At 32.0% G+C, this 18,098-nt stretch overlaps 1 protein-coding gene across 1 annotated transcript in view; it reads left to right on the top strand.

The window, feature by feature from the left end:
• Nucleotides 1-7,854: 7,854 nt before the first annotated feature.
• LOC127857469 (uncharacterized) overlaps nt 7,855-18,098 on the top strand; it is a 30,475-nt gene continuing 20,231 nt past the window's right edge. Inside the window, exons 1-2 of the mRNA XM_052393864.1 lie at nt 7,855-7,906; nt 8,505-8,609. Coding sequence (XP_052249824.1) covers nt 7,855-7,906; nt 8,505-8,609 — 157 coding nt within the window. The remainder of the gene's footprint in view (nt 7,907-8,504; nt 8,610-18,098) is intronic.

Genomic DNA, 18,098 nt, shown 5'->3' with positions numbered 1-18,098 from the left:
AGTTTCTAGGCTGTCAAAGGCTGGTTTTCATACACATGTATGTATTCATTCGTACTTAAACAGCCCGACTCAGATCAAATGAAAGGCCTTTAAGAAACATCATTCAATTAAAATAAACTTCACCTATTCATTTTATGAACAATCAGGAATTGTTTGTTCAATGATTCGCACTTATTTTACCCAAATGGTAGAACAGTGGTAAACAATTGGGTTCCAGTCAACTCGTACCTTAGTCAACTCGTACCCGATTTGGTTTACTCGTACATTAGTCATTTTTCCGATTGGTCAACTCGTACCTTTTTAATTTTGTGTTCTTTATGAAAAAATGTGCGATGGGTGTTTGCATACATTATATGCTTTTTATGTTTGTTGCAGGTACAAATTGACCAGATAAAGTTATATTTTTGCATAGACTGACATAACAGGTTGTCTTTAGGATTAAGTAAGATGACATTAACTAAAATGAAAACAAAAACCGACAGTAACGTTATGGTTTATTTTTTATAATTAAATTATAGTGAAGCATAAAACACAACATACATACAAAATAATTATATAACAACAACAACAACAACATTTATTAGCTCTTAAGCATACAATTGCTTTTTAGCAAAATGCATTATACAATTATACATAATACACAAGTGTAACGACATGGATGATAATTATTATGAAATTATGTAATAATTATAAAAATTATGTAATGGAGGAAGTTAACAAATATTTTACTGATTCATAACATAGGATATTTTCTTCTAACATCGATAATGAAAGTTGTTGATAAAATAATGAGACAAAGAGTACATTGTTGTATATATACTTTTATTCCTCCATATACAAGACACGAAGATCAAAACACAATATAACTATATATAAACAATGATTAGATAGATACAAACATAAACGATATATATGGATGTTAATATCAACATCAGCAAAAAAAAAGAGAACTTAATAAACAATATTATTTAGTAAAACTGTGTTATATTACGTAGAAGAGTCTCCAAGTTTCCCATCTAGGAGGCAGAAGCGAAATTTTAGACAGGGAGCTAGGAGTATCGTGATATCACGATCATTATATAACGTTAGATATATCCCCAAGATATATGTAGCCTAGCATTTATCAAACAAATTGCCGACAACTACGTCAAGTGTCAGTTACAGGCACGACAATCACGTCGTTTATACACCTGTGAAAAGTAATGAACTTGTCTACTTTCTCAAAAATTCTCAAAAAAGCAATAAAAAATATAACCTAGATCTCTTTATTCATATCAAAAACATATTAATAACATATTTTCCGTCTTTGTTTTATATAAATAACTTTAATAACGGTACGTGTTGACCAAATCGGATACGAGTTGACTAGTGGGGGTACCTGTTGACAAAAAATCGGGTACGAGTTCACCAAATCGGGTACGAGTTGACCGAAGGTACGTGTTGACTTAGGTACGAGTTGACTAGCTTCGAAACAATTGGGCTTTAAAAAATCCTATTAACATGTGTTGCGCAAGATTAATATTTCGCGGGTATCTTAACATTTCACCGTGAATATGCGTTTATGCGCCCATTTGGATTTTAAAGCATTGTTTTTAATAACATTTCATAATTGTTATCTCATGTCAGATTTATTTCAAAACAAAGTTCATTTGTATAAATACATGTTCTATAAGAATAATTAAAATATGTTCCCATGAATTTAACAGTAATAAAATAATTATATCACTATAGAAAACGGTTAGGCGTAAAGGTTTTGATTTTCATTTCTTGATTTTCAAAGAAATTTTATGTCTCGGTCATAAATCTTTAAAAATTTCGCAAATGAATATCTCCGGAATTATTAACTTTAAAATTCACAAAGTTTACTTTGGTTTACTTCAGACTTTATATGCGGAAATAACCTTTATAATTATCTTCGAATAACAAAATTCCATAAAGAAATAAGTGTGTTTTACGCAAAAGGCAAAACTGAAAGGATTTAAAAAAAACAACAACAACATCAAATTCGACCTTAAACATTACGTGAAGAATTTGACAGATAAGAGCTACATGTCACCCATGTAGAGCGCAGTTATTTGTCAAATTTTTCAGTACCAAGATGGCGGTGGGGTCACGTGATAGTCAATATGGCGGCGGTCAATTTATCGATTCTGGGATTGTCTGTAATCTACTCAATATTGTGTTTTTGTATAATATCACGATGAGCGCTTATAAAAATAGTATTTTCAAACAAAAACCAAATATGTTGTTATTCAAACAATACGATATAACGTGATTAGGAAATATGATCAGGCATGGTTTGTTTAAACATTAAAGTCCCATATAAGTTGTTATCAATCTATAAAATGTCGCATTTTGACGACCGAAAAGTGGTAAAGCGAATGAGACGAACGTTGTATCAATGTAACGCAAACTTGCCATTTTATTGTACTAGTGCGGCAACGTCTACAATAGACGAGTAAATTGTTATTGTTTACATTCGGGATTTTCGCACTGACTGGTTGGAAAAAACACTGGTTACAGTAATGTAAAACATGTATAAAGGACTTTTGTTTAGTCAATAAAACGATAAAATAATCCGAAATAAACATCAAATCTCTTAAATAATAGCGCAAGTAAATTTTTATTCATAAATATAGTTTCGTCTTTATAAAAATACGGATTAGTTATTAGCATCAGAATAAACGTGATCAGAAGACTAACTACTGAAAATCACACACAACAAAACAAATAAATAAGCCGTATTATTTCTTATGGTAAGACTTTTATAAATGATTTTTCAAAAATAATGAAACATAATTATATTCATTTGATCACAATTATAAGTAGTGTGGATATTGTTATTGTTCATCAGCGATCGAATGTGTAAGAGGTGCATTTAATCAATTATAAAACGAATTCCTAAAAAGCGAAATACATAACGATTGTTAAATTTTATCATTTTCTTTTCCATTGAATGAATTTTCGTTTCGTTTACATTAAATGACAATATTGATAATTTTAAGCATACACATGGAAAAATACTGCATATTGTCCAAATTTCTTTCTTTGCAAGTATATTGAAATGTTTTTCCTAAGTGATAAGGAGTGATGCATGTAGCAATCAGGCATTTTATGACAAATAACACTATATATTTAATTTATTTTACGCAAGTATTTTTGATTGCTTGTTTTCATGATGGTGTTTCGTGCACTGTTGTAACGTACAATGTTTACACGTAATTGCCGATTTTATATTTGCCGGTAATCGTTAAATACATTAATTGTGTAGCAGTAAAATTGCACACAATTTTTAATGTATAATAGTTATTAAACACTGTCCATGTATATTATGATTAATCTGGTTAATATATACACTTATTCCTGCTAATCCATTTCGGACTAATATCTTCATTTTTTTAATATGTTAACATTTTTTATTAAAGCAACTGTTACGTATTTTGGCTTTAAAATTTGGCTTAACTGACTGCTCAATATGCCAAGAGATGACACGGAGGTATCATAAATTGTGTTTAATGACCATAACATCATCTACCACATGTGGTTTATGTAGGCACCCCAAGTATAGGTCCCTTGGTTTATGACACCATGTTTAATTTGTAACTGTCTTGACAGTATCCGATCATAACGAGATAATTGGTTTGTGATGAACAAAGATGCAATTAAACGCAATTAAACACTAAAATGATGAAACAAAACAGTGTCAAAATTGGTGTGAACATATAAATCAAAACAATTAAATTTATCGAGAAAATTTATTTAATTTGTAACATGGCAATTTTTTACAGACATATTAATAAGGTTCCGATCAGAAATCAAAACTATATGTTGCGTACATAAAAATCGATCTATTTGTGGTTTGTTTTCATCCTTAATTGTGTTCTTTCATTAAATTAAATAAATTATTTAAAAATTAACATTTCTGAGATTTTTTATCTAAAATGATGTCCTAAGCAGAGAAATTTTTGTGGTATCTCGTAGATTGTGTTCTTCTCCCGAGTTCGTGTTTAGTAAAAACAAATAATAACAACAATATATTCGTTCCTAAAATGTCTTTCATTGCATGCAAATGTTTTATTCAGGTATAATTTATAAATTTACATTTTATATAGTGCATGATTATCAATAAAATCGATGATTATGTTCACCGTCTCTATATGCGCTTATATAAATTCAATCTCGTTTTGCCAATCAGTGGGCGGAGTCTAAACGGTGCAGGTACGCGTGACGTCACGCGTTTATTCGCCTATAGGTTATACTGATATTGACGACGCTTTATTCGCATGTTATTTGTTCTTCGTGTTTCGTGAGTCGCCCTTTGAACGCAAGACACGATATTTTGCGCGATATTCAAAGCGACACAAGATATTTTGCGCGATGCACGAAGCGACACACGATATTTTGCGCGATACACGAAGCGACACGCGATATTAACCACGATATACCGCCTTTTGGGTTACCTACACAAGGGCGATATTTTGTGGTATATTCTCGCGCGTCGCTTCGTGTATCGCGCAAAATATCGTGTGTTGATTCGTGTGTCGCGCAAAATATCGTGAATCACTTCGTGTGTCGTGTGACGCCCTTGATGAAAGAGGGGCGAGATTATTAGAGTTGTAACGATTCGGTTCGATGCATCGAAAAACCGGTTCAACGCCGCCGATTCGATTTCGATACCAATACGGCCAATTTCGATTCGATTCACTGCAATCCCGATTGATCCGCATTTTAAACCTTACTTTCCAAAGCCGTTGTCTAAACTTGTTTGCCATTTGTAATACGTCTTGTGAATGGTCAATAGCCAATATGGCATCCAATGAATGAATGAATAACATGCTTAGCATTACATCAGACGGTAAAATGGCTTCATCAACCACGCTGAAAGACGCACCGTCAAAATTAAAATCAAAAGTATGGGAACATTTCGAGTTTCGAGAAGGTTCTGGTGCAAAGGCAACTTGCAAAACGTACTTTGTTGACGTAGGTTACCCTTAATCTGGAAGCACTACAAATTTGAGGCAACATTTAAAGAGAAAACACTCGGTTAATAGTTCAGATGTGACTTGTATCACCTACATTTTGATAACAGAACGTTACTGTTACTAAATGATACCCATGTGATGTTTTGATCTCATTTTTTCATCGATGCATATGGTTTGTTTACAAAATTGTGTGCATTTTGTTAAGAAGTCAACTGGAAGTTGTTTATGTACTTACATGTTTTTTTTTCTGTCCAACACATGTGATACATTGTGCATGTTATTTTATTGCAGAATAACTCAACAGGAAGTTTTGTTCAATAAATGTATTACTTATAAAACAATGTTGCATTTTTTAATTTATTTAAACAAACTAAACACTTTAAATGTACAACATAATAGGTTAATAACAAATACCAAACATATTAATTCATGCCGTGGACAAACCAAACATTAAATAGTTTGCAAAATAAGCAGCAAATAGTTTAATTTGAATCGAATCGAAAATAATCGAATCGGACCATTTGGTATCTAAATCGAATCGAATCGAAAAATGGGTGAATCGTTACAGATCTAGAGATTATAGATGGCACTATCCGGATTCCGTAGTCTTGGCCATCTTTTGTTTGTATATATGTTCTTGGCAAAAGGCTGAATAACGGATTGCCAATTAAATATGAATTAATGAATATGTTTCCTTCTTAGTTTGGTCGCGTTTTTATTTTATTTGTTTTTTTTAGGATTAATTGGAGAAGTTTACTCTGTCTTGTGCTAGCCATGTACCTCTCGCCTAATACTGCAGCGTCTTTTAATTAAATATCCAAAGACCACACTCTACAGTCTAAGCATTAAAACTGATGTTACTGCCTTGAAACGACCAAGGCTTAAAAATATTAATAGTAGTACATACACGTGTATTGGAGCAATTATTAGTTGCTAAATATTTCAAACTCTATGTGTTGCCTTGTCTACATTTATAAACAAAATACGTAAAATAGCTTAAAGAACATATTTAATAACTTAAGAAACATCTACACTTATAATGATCTATTACGACGCGAACATAACAAACTCTATCATACATGATTGGACATGGATACGTGCTGTTGAATTAACACAGCCGACATTACAGAAAACTCTAGCTGTAACAGAATATAATTGACCTTTAAACAAATATAACTGAATATATATGTGATCAAGGTGATGTAACGACCAACACAACAGAATAGAATAGCTATTCTGCCTTAAGCATGTTAAGCTCATCGTCATTTACATACATATTCAATAACAGCGTGCGTTTGCAGTAAATACAAAACATACACAATTTTTAAGAAAGATCAAGTTACCTATATAAGAAAGTAAACACGTGAGTGAAAAATATAATTATTTCAAACTTCATAAATAAGATCCTTTTCTTTAGTTTACATTCGATCTTTTAAGGGGCTTTTAAAATGGGGAAAAAATAATAGGAAGTCAGGACGAATATTATCGCATAAATCCAAATTTATACGTGTATGCTATTCGTAGTTAAATAATTTCAGAAATATATGACTGCAAAATACTGATAACGTTAAGCTATGTGATATAAAATAATCTATGTTTTACTTAAGTTTTGTTTAGTAATGTTTTAGTATTTATCATTTGTTGATCACCTATACAAAAATGAAGCTATAGGTGAACTATAGTGATAGGGTTCCATAGCGAATATTAATTTCATTTTATTTAGAGAGCAATCTATCAGATCTGAAATAAATATCTCCACCTATATACACTTGTCAGTTTAAATTAATCAAACACCAACGTCGACCATATAAGCGAAAAATATAGATGGTCTAGGGAGATATATTTGTTCGTAGGAAATTAAATTATATCGTACGATTTAAACAAAGAATGCAACACAATCATTTAAGCAACAATCATTCACTATTTACAAAAAACATACACATACATGAACCTTCAACAAGCCTTGGGCATTTGAACAATTGGAGTACGATATCTTAGATAATAGACTGTACGGAAGTATGCTGCCACCTTGTTTAAAAGTTGTTCTATTTTCGCTCTAAATTAAAAGTTATTTTTTAACATACTCGTATGGGTAAAGATTTGTTTTGGAATATATTCTATCCAAATATGGATATATATGGGAACTTCAAACAAAATTAAACTCGTCTTCAATATTGTTAAGATTGTAGAGGGTGCATGTTCTATCTTGTCTTGGAAAATTATTCTGACGAAGGCTTTCACTATTGTTTTTGTTGGATGATAAATGTTCTTTGGTCAATATACCTCTGTATTTATGATAATCTAACCGGCTTATATATGCTTTTTTATCTTAATTAAGATTTATTTCGCTGAATTTAGCGACAATCGGCCTTGTCTTGCTTGCATTGAACGGGCAAATACAATGGTCTCTTTGTAACCTGATCTATTGTGTATCAATGTTAAGTTTTTCTTTTATAAATTTCTTACACTTTTTCTCACAGTTGTCCTCCTTTCCCTGTGATAACTTATAAAATAAAAATTCATCATGCATACGGCGTCATTTAAGGCCCTGTATTTAATTGTTTAATTCTTTGACCATTTCTGAGTGTTCGTGTCCATTTTGTTTGGGATTTTACATCACGTTTTCAACGTATTTGTGTTTATTGTGTATTTCGGACATGGACATGCAATTTGATTTGGAGGTCACTATCGATTTGTTTCGCATGCTGCATTTAAAATGTTTACTGTTATCAGAATGGATTCTAGCCAAGCAATTTTACTATCAATGCTATCAAACCTTTTAATTAGCACCGAGTCAAGTATTTGTTAACAATACCTGGTTAGGTTGGTGTTGGAAGTCCGTTCAATAAGACTCCCAGAAATACCGCACCACATGGCATGTAGGAGAGTTGCAAATGAGTCTGTTGGGCCAGATATTGGAGATGGTGCGGAATAAATGTTCCTTGCCCAGCAGGTGTACCTAAGAGTGGCGGCGGTGTTGCCGTTGGGATGCTGGCAGGTGGCGTATTTGTCACAATGTTGTACTTTGTCGGGGTGATTATTAGCAGACTTTGATGACGCCTCATCATTAAAGCGCTTTTTACCCGATTTTCCCATAGCCACTGATCATGTGTTGAAGGTTCAGTTTAAAATTAGCACTCATTCAGTGCATGCAAGAATCATAAAAACTAATACTCCGGAAATTAATATATCTTCGACCACCGCTTGTTTGTGCAACACTTTGGGGGCCTAAATCCGATTTAAGTGTGCTTTATTAACATTTTAGAGTAAACATATTTAAAAATACATGGAACCACATTCTTAATTAAACTCCAATGAATGACGTTTCAATTTAATTACCTTTTTAGTATTATTCGTCGGATGATATAAACAGCAATATAAATTGAACTTTTACAAATCCATCCGTTAAACTAGGTAATTCCTTAAGGTCATTGGTATTCATTTACTCATTCGTGACTTAACATTAGGTTTAACAAACTTTCTTATAAGATTGTTATATGAGCATCGTATAATCAATTCCAGGAGATGAGCTGCTTCACATAAATAATTCCATGCTGAGCTATGGAGGTACTGTGTTTAACGACGGTCAAATATGGGACCCTCACCGAGTGATTGATGGCAACACTAGTACAAACGCGGACAAGTGTCAATGCTGCACAGCGATTTCTAGACCTGCATGGATATCACTCAACATTGGACAACCATACATACTGACACAAATTAAAATTTTCGGTCGCAAAGATACAGGTATTGATTTTTTTCGATTTTTTGTTTTAATTGTAGATTCAATTTAAAACTTACAACTTTGAATATTACCTTAGCAAAGAAGAAAAACAATACTTGTGACACCGTAATCAGACACAAGTATTTGACCGGAAAGAAAAGTGAGAGGTTACATAAATGTTCGCTCGCCCCACTTGGAATTAACTTGCTTAGTCAACAAGCACCATTTAATTGCGACGCAACATATTTTGACTAATATTTTGCAGTGCTATGCTAATTTGAATAAGTATTTTGTGTCTTTATGTTTAGAGTACATGTTTCACTTATTGTCCAATTGTACTATTGGCGATTTTCTTTATTGAAATAATTAACATGGTGTCAGTGTTACTCTATAAGCGCCAAATATGCAATTTGTGTATTTATTTATTATAATATATACCAAGTAATAGCGATAATGGCATACATTAAAGCTAAAATGTGTTGAACTTCCAAGTGATTTGTAAATATTTATCCATGTTTGTGTTTGTAATATTGTTGGTGTTTATAAACACCAAAAGACAAACCATAAAAGCTGCATTCCATAATTTTAACTTACATAAACACTTGCTTTTTTCAAAAGCTGCGATTTCAACAGATTTAAAAATCAAATAAAATTGAAACCCCCGTTTTTTGTATTTTGTTGTTGTTGTTTTTAAACTTGATATTATTGCTATGTAGCCCATCGGATTTCTATGAGGGTATATTTATTTTTTTATTCCCTTTTTTCGTTGCAAAATGATGAAAACAGGTGATTTTTTCTCACTTTTATTGCACAAAAATTTAACTTTAAAAAATGCATTAACACAAATTATCAAATGTGTCTGTTTCCTCAAAAAGTGGATAAATTTACCAACAGTATTATATAGTTATATAACGAATTATTATTAATTGTCATCATTGTTCGTAATATTACGAACATTTTTATGTAGAAAAAGTCAGTTTTTTCGCATAAAAGATCAGCATATTTGATGCTTCGTAATGTTACTAACTATTATAAAGTGTCATTATAGTTAGTACTATTACTAACATTACTAAACACGTCTTTTCTTGCATTAAAAACCAACAGTTTTGTTGTTATGCAGGCGAAACATTTGAGCTTGGTTCTGTAAAAAAGAAATGATTCGAAATACGAGCGATTCGCTTTTGAGCTGACATGTTTGGAATTTCGTAACGCTGGCATAACTTTTTGTGTCATTCTTAAGTAAATTAGCATGTGGATTTCGTGATTTTCTTCAGATGTTACAAATAAATAATTAAAAGATAATATTAAAACACTGTTAAATACTCCATTACATTGGGTTCATGAAAAATCCCTTTTCGAAATAGAACCTTTTTTACTTGATTTTTAATGCAAAGGAACTTTTTACCCTGAAAATGTACGTTATATTGCGAACAATTATGACAATTTATAATAGTGCGTGATATAACGTTGATTGTTAAGGTAAAAAATACTTCTTTCCTGAAAATGTTCGTAATATTGCGAACAATGATGACAATTAAAAATATTGCGTAATATTGCGACTATTGATTTATAATGGAAAAAAAAAACGTTTTCCCTGATTATGTTCGTTATATTACAATGACTACAATTTAAATAGTGCGAAATATTGCGAAGTATCAAAAATGTAGATTTTTAATGTAAACAAACTGACGTTTTCTCCTTGAAAATGTTCGTTATATTACGAACAATGATGAACATTCATAATAGTGCGTAATGTAACGAAGTATCAAAAGGGTAAAAACTGACTTTTCTCCTTGAAAATGTTCGTTATATTACGAACAATAATATTAATTTATAGTAGTTCGTTATATTAAGAGGTATCAAAATTATTGGTTTTTTTTATGGAAAAAAATCTCTTTTTGTCCCTGAAAAAGTTTAAAATATTACGAACAATGACGACAATTTAAAATAGTGCGTAATATTACGAAGTGTCAAAAATGTTGCTTTTTAATGAAAAAATAACTTATTATGTTGTTCCTGAAAATGTTCTTTACACTATGAAAATTTTTACTTTCGTATGTCGAGAAATTGAGGAACAAACACCTGTTTAACTTCATTTTTCAACGAAAAAAAGGGAATATCAAAAGATATTCTCTCATAAAATTCCGATGAGTTATGAATGTTTGTTTTCCCTGCGCACCTATCAAAGTGTTGAATTGCATGAATTTCAAACAACGATGGGTATCCTTAGTACATGACATTCTCTCCGCCTTTTTTCTGCCGTGAAATCAAATGATATTTCTGATTTTTGTAACGCTAGAATTAACGAATAAAAAACGGTCTGAAATGTACTTTGTTTGGTCAGTGCTTGAAGAACCGTGATTTAAAATATTTCGCAAGAACGTAGAGAAGTACTTCAAGACGAACTTAACGCATATGCGACCTTCTAAATGAATGAATGTTGCTATAATATGTTTGTCACCAGATTATCATATTTTAACATTTGGTAATAAGATTTCATATATAATATGTTTAAATTAAACGTAAGGAAAATTAATATCATGGAATAATGATCTCTTATACCGGAACTAATCATGGAGTTACCCCTGCAAAAATTTCAAGAGAATTTCAAGAAAAGTGTTCATAAACTGTACTTGAACTGCTCTTAAAGAGTTCAAAACTGTTCAACTATATTTAAAGAAATGTAAAATTGGACAAATCTTAAGAAAAAGTGTTCTTTTAAAGTCCTTTAAAACTGTTTTTGAAAAGTTCGAGAACAATCATGAACATTTATTCTTGAACAGTCTAAGAATTTTTATTCTTGAACACTTCATGAACTATTCAAGAACAGTTTTAAGAACTTCTCCAGAACAGTTTTTTTTAATTTGTTCAAATTTAAATTTCTTTAATGTACATGAACAGTTCTTGAAGTCGTAAAAGAACAGTTCTATTGCAATTCTAGAATACTAAACGACTGGTTCAAGAACTCATATTCTTGAAAAAATCATAACATTTGTAAAAATGTAATTGAACAGATTTTACAAACATTAAGAACAACACAATTCATGAAAACGCTTCTTTAACAGATCTTGGCAATACATGTTGACACATAAACAATTAAAGAATATCTTATAATGATCAATTATTAGAAATCCGTTAAAGGGGCCTTTTCACGGATTTTGGCATGTTTTGAAGTTTATCATTAAATGCTTTATATTGATAAATGTAAACATTGGATCCAAAAAGCTCCAGTAAAAAATCAAGAATACAATTTAAAAAAAACAAAAAAGGTAACCCTCAGCAGGACTCGAACCACTAACCCCTGTAGTCCTGGAGTAAAAAGTCTACGCAAGAGACCATTCGGCCATTCTTCCTTATACAATGCGAGATGTATATTATACTTCATACAAACGATCCTCGTAGTTTCACAATATATAGCGACATCAATAGAACTCTCCAAATTATTCAATCGTTTCGCGTTGCAACGCTTTATAATTTACAGGTTTTTAAATCGTCAAAAGATGCATATAAAGGCTATTTTAGAGAATGGTTAATGTTCAGTATTACGGTTTTCTCACAAATATCATAACTTAAACGAAAATTTGCGAATATGAAACAACTTTTTTCAATTTTGTCAATTTACCAAAACGTGAAAAGGCCCCTTTAACTCTGATGCCCACTACCTACAGCTATGTTACACAGCAATGTGTTGGGTCTTCCAAAATATTAGCATAATTTAATTTTACTCATAAATCTTATGTATTAATTGTGACCAAAATTAATGTCATGAAACCAGTATGAATGCAGTGAGCGAACAATTCTGTCTCAAACCTAAGCTAGGCATAACAGTTTACTCACAAAAGTTTACTTTATTCACAATTAACAATTTTAAACGTTTTTATAAAAAACTAGAGCTTTGTCACAGACTTGACGAATACCCACACATGCTGCAATGACACAAACTTGTTTGTTGTCTTCATAAAATAAGAGAAGCTTATTTAAGGCAATGTTTAAGAATTATTATGCCAGTTTGAACTTGACCTTTACCACGCCGCTTTTTACACAGGATATACCCCCTGCCGATGTTTAAAATGTTGGTCAAAATATTGTGAAATACATCAATCTATTGTGAAGTTAAAGGTTGCAGAATTTCAATTTTAAAGATATTCCCACATTACCCTAAGTGTAACCATCACCTTGGAGCTACAAGCATGAGGGTTGTGCACATCATACTGCCTTTCCATAGTTGACACTAGTGCCAAGTTATTGCAAAATTAACAAGAGCTTCATTTATGGCCATTTTTAACCTTTGAACTCCAAGTGTGACATTGACCTTATACATATCGACGTTGGCATGGCACAAAGTCCATTGATTATGAACAAATGCACCGAGTCATTTTAAAATCTCACGATAAATGACATAGGTGTGGTCTGGACAAACTTTCGGGACAGATAAACAAACGGACCAAAACAAAGTGACTCCTTTATAGCCCCCCCCCCCCACCAATCGTAGTGGGGGTATAATAAATCCTCTCACAGAAGCTGTTTAAAGTGGAAACTGAAAACAGTCAAAATATTGTTACACTTAGACATGTTCACATTTAGGGGTTTTCTTTCAAAGAATCCCTACTGATCTGTTTTATTATGTTGTCTATCTTCTTCTTCAATACGTCCGTATGCAGTGATGGGCACTTTGTTAGTTCTTCCTTTACAAGAATTCCAATTTCTGACTGTCGAGAACTGGTCTTGCCTCAGCGCATGGAGATCGTTTGGTCTTCTCCCCTGTTCTAGATCAATTTACCAATTTTTCTTTACCAAAGATAGCAAAACACGTCTTGTTCTAACACACATTTACTTCTTTTTCATTTGTTCCAGGCGACAAGTGATTCACGGTTTGCAAGATTTCATGTATCTCTTTTCTGAATACCATGGTGCTGGTAGAACTTGGTTCTTCATTTTCTTTCAGCCTAATTTTTGTGAAAGTAATTAGGATTGTTTTAATTAACTTTTTACTTTTAAAATTCAAAATAATAAATATAATTTTAATTTAAATCAGAAAAGGGCAAAAACAAGCATGATTATAAAACAAACAAACTGTTGGCATATTTTATTCCTCAAAAAATGGATGTCCGAACCTGTACTATTTGCAACAAATTGTTTATCAACTATCAGGAAGATATCTTTATTATTGATTTATTTCAATAATTTGTGTTATTTATCAACACACATCGTTATGAACAGTAAGTGGAATAGACTTGCTCTACGACGATTGAAATATGGAAATTGTTTACCGCAACACCGCCTCGTCAAATACTTCCGGTTTGCGCGAACGGAAATTTGCGCGAACGGAAATGTCGTTATGCGGTATTTTCCAGCACGCATTTATTAACACTAGTGACGAGGCGGGCTTGACGCTGTCAATCATAAAAACGTTCACCCGATATAAGAACCTTTTAGGATAGGTACGAAAATGTTTGGGTACCAATCAAATTTACTTACGAAGGAATTTCAATGATCACCGCATTGTATGTTTGGTGGCTTTGATGAGATTTCCCCTCCTTACAGTGAGCAACTTCTGTTTTGGAAGCGAATACATTTTTTGGTTCGATAACGCTCATAAAGCGATCCTACCATTGAACAAGAAAATGTCGTGGTTCGTCTGCCATTTTCCGAAAAAGCGCGAAAATACATCGTTCGTTGTGTACCGATGCTTGTCTCCGTAAACAAAATAGAAAAAAACAGTCAGCTCTATTTGTGGATTTTGACCAATGAAATTATCTCTTACAATTTGGGTTTAGACTGGTTAGATTTTGAGAGACCCGTATAATGCGTTGCCTAAATAACTTTGGGATTTAATTTTCCAACTTAAAATTAATCCCTAATTAGTAAAGTGTTATCTTCGTGTTAAGTTTAATGGCACATCGAAAGGAAACCAATATTCGTGTATCTGAAAATGGAAAATACCAGTGCTTGATATGTGATAAAGAATTATCAACCAGACAAAGCAGATAGAGAGTTCTTACACATCTTCATTCGAAACACGGGTTTAGTAAGTCAACATGTTATTGTTGGTCGAAGACTAGTCTTTTATTCTAATGATCTCTTGTTGTTGTGTTTTGTTATTTTTTTCTGGTAACTAGTTTTAATACAGCTATTATTGCAATTAATGGAAACATGTGGTTTCTCGATGAAAACGGTCACGTCCCGTGTTTCATAATCTTTCAGCAATAGGCATATAGTGCGTTGCCTACCTTGTGTATATATAATACCTATACTAGGGGTATTTTTTCAAACTGTGTATATTGTGTCAATATTCGTTGTTGAAAAGTCAACCCATACACAATAGGTGTACATTTAACAATCTGGAACCCCTGGGGTAAGCTCGGGGGGGGGGAGAGGTAGGGTACGGGGGTGCAAATGTATGATACTGCTGCCTGTGTTTATCAACATCAGAAGGAAATATGTTGTTCAAAAAGGTGTTCGAGAATAGTTTAAAAATAATTCAAGAACAGGTAAGGTCCTTAAAATGTTATTGAACTGTTCCTGACGGCAATTCTTGAAAAGTTCCAGTACAAATGTTCTTGAAATCCTCTAAGAACAGCTCAATACCTCTTACTTAGTTTTCAGAACTGTACTTGAAGTATTCTTGCTATAAGAACTTTATTTTGCAGGGGATTTGAATGTCCGATAATTAATTAAATAAGCGGATGCATACACGCATTATGGATCGATAAATTTTCTGTCTAAACATGTGTTTATTACTTTGTAAACGATCGTTTTCAACGGAATGGAAATGAACATGCATTTTGTTAAAAGGCATAAAATTAAACAGTATTCAGAATGATTATATAAATATAAATATATATATATATATATATATAATGCATGTAATATATATATATATATATATATATATATATATATATATATATATATATATATATATATATATATATATATATATATATATATATATATACATATATATTATATGCATTATATATTCTACAGACATAGTTCAGTCCCGAAACATACGCCTTTGCGTACGGCTTCTTGATGAGGTGGTTGATGTGTGCAATGATATCACTAATAATTACCAAGAACTAGTATTCAACCCGCCACGGCTTGGGCAATTCATCAATATATCGGGACCAAATAACAATGCATGGGAGAACAATTACATGACGATCTGCGAGATTCAGATATTTAAACAAAAAGGTATGAAATTAATTCTTCATGTTCACAATATAATAACATCAAGCGCTTTGACCAGAATATAAATTATCACGAAATTACATGTACAGGAAAGCTTACTTGTTTTAGTAACATAACATATTTTCAGCAATAAATATTGCCCGAAACGATGGGTTGGTTATAACACAAGGACGTACGTTCGCTACGTGCGATGAAACCAAAGCAGTAGACGGAATGTATTCAGCTTCATACAAAGACGATAGTGAGTTATGCCAAAAGTGCAGTGTAACCGATTTCAACACGCAAACAAGTTGGCAAATTAATTTCGGCAAACCAGTGTTTGCACAATACATCAACATTATCGGACGTATTAATGGTCAAAAAGGTAAATGGTTATTTTAAATCTGAAATTGTTCCACTGCAAGTTAACAACATCGGTATATTTAAAGTGAGACTGCATATTTATTTATGAATTTATATTTATTGTGTAAAAAAACTTATTATACATATATTTTAATATAAATCAAAATAAAAGTTAAGAAGAACATGTGTCGAAAAATGCGAAATAAGCCAGATATTAAATTCTGAAATCGAAAATGTCTGTACAGTCGAATTCGCCAGCATTTATATCATGCATATACGATGTGAATCTAAATTTAGTTTTACGGATCATTTCAATTTCCTGCATCGATATCTATTCATACGACACACGAACACTAACTCCGATCCTAATAAAAAGACGAATGCTTCGGTGATTGTAGGATAGTATGTACGAAATATCTTCGTCCCATTCGGCTCAGGGCGCTAATTTGTCTTTGCTTTATTTTATGAAATTCGTCTTCAATGTATACTTTTTCTTGCCTATTTTGTGTTATTGTAACATTTTTTTTATCAATACACGGCAATTTAACACATATAAAAATCATGCAGTCACATTTTTAATTACTGATATATTCGTAAGATATGTTTGCCAAGCAAGACCAGTACAATTAAGTCATTAGGTATACACCCTTCTTGAAAATGATATGTTTGTAAACCCAACATTGGTAATTTATAAAAATCAAACGCATACAAGTTGATACTTTGATCACCTCTCCTGTTAAATATTAATCATAACACTGCATTGATATATGCCGCCTGATATGTAAATGCCTGATATGTATTTGTTATATCACGTCAACAAAAAGTTCTTTAATCAGTCAATGTTTAGAGGTATCTTATATTACTTAGAAACAACAATAAGGTCATTGTTTTTTTGTAAATATAATCATAATCAACAACAAAAAACTTTTATACCAATATGTAATACATTTAGACACCAAATCAAACAAAAAAAGCAATACAAAATATTTCCGAGTATACAGCGCAAGTGCTCATGACGTTAGTACAAGTGAAAGTCGAACATCGTCTTCATTCCCGCTTCAATGCAGCCGTCGTAGCGATTATATTTCACTTTTTTTTATAATTGGGACGAAGAGGAATGATCAAGAGGAAATCATGTAACTGAACTATCGTTGTGTAATATATCTCGGCAAGCCTCGCCCTTCTTTTATTATTAGCCTCACCTCATAAATTACACAACGATATGGCAGTAAACTGTAATATATCTACCCAATTATGACATAAAATTGAGGCTGTCGTGAGTTGGTTGACATATGTTGTCAAACTATTGCTTATGTTTCTAGAATAAATACCTGGACTGATATAAAAAAAGAACATGTTTACCAGGCAGAATCTCGGTTTGTTTGAATTTGTAAAGTAAACGAATAAATTACATTTAATTGAAAAAAAACACAACATGTGCTAGCATCAATAAAATGGCAATTGAAATACACAGCACATTACAATGCAAAATCGTTTGATACATAAAACATGTTTGCACGTGCTCAAATGATATTCAAAAGGATACTTTAATCCCTTAAATAAAGAAGAATTCTTAATTTAAAAAAACTTCTTTATTTAAAACGAAAACCTGACATCTTTTTACTTTCATTCTAATATCAGCAAATTTCATTGATGTCCTATTACATATTTGTTTATGAAATGAACTTTTTTCAGTTACAATTTCTCAAAGTGAAAACCTGCTTGTATACACCAGCAATTCATCAATGCCAACGAATCAGAGTCTGGTGGCAAATATTATTTCTGCAAATCTAAATTTAAGTCAACTATTTGCATTGGGAAACAAAAGTTTTCAGTATTTGACCATTCAACGATTT

This window comes from Dreissena polymorpha, chromosome 14 (assembly GCF_020536995.1).
Source record: "Dreissena polymorpha isolate Duluth1 chromosome 14, UMN_Dpol_1.0, whole genome shotgun sequence".
NCBI lineage: Eukaryota > Metazoa > Mollusca > Bivalvia > Myida > Dreissenidae > Dreissena > Dreissena polymorpha.
This window is presented reverse-complemented; position numbering and strand designations above follow the sequence as displayed.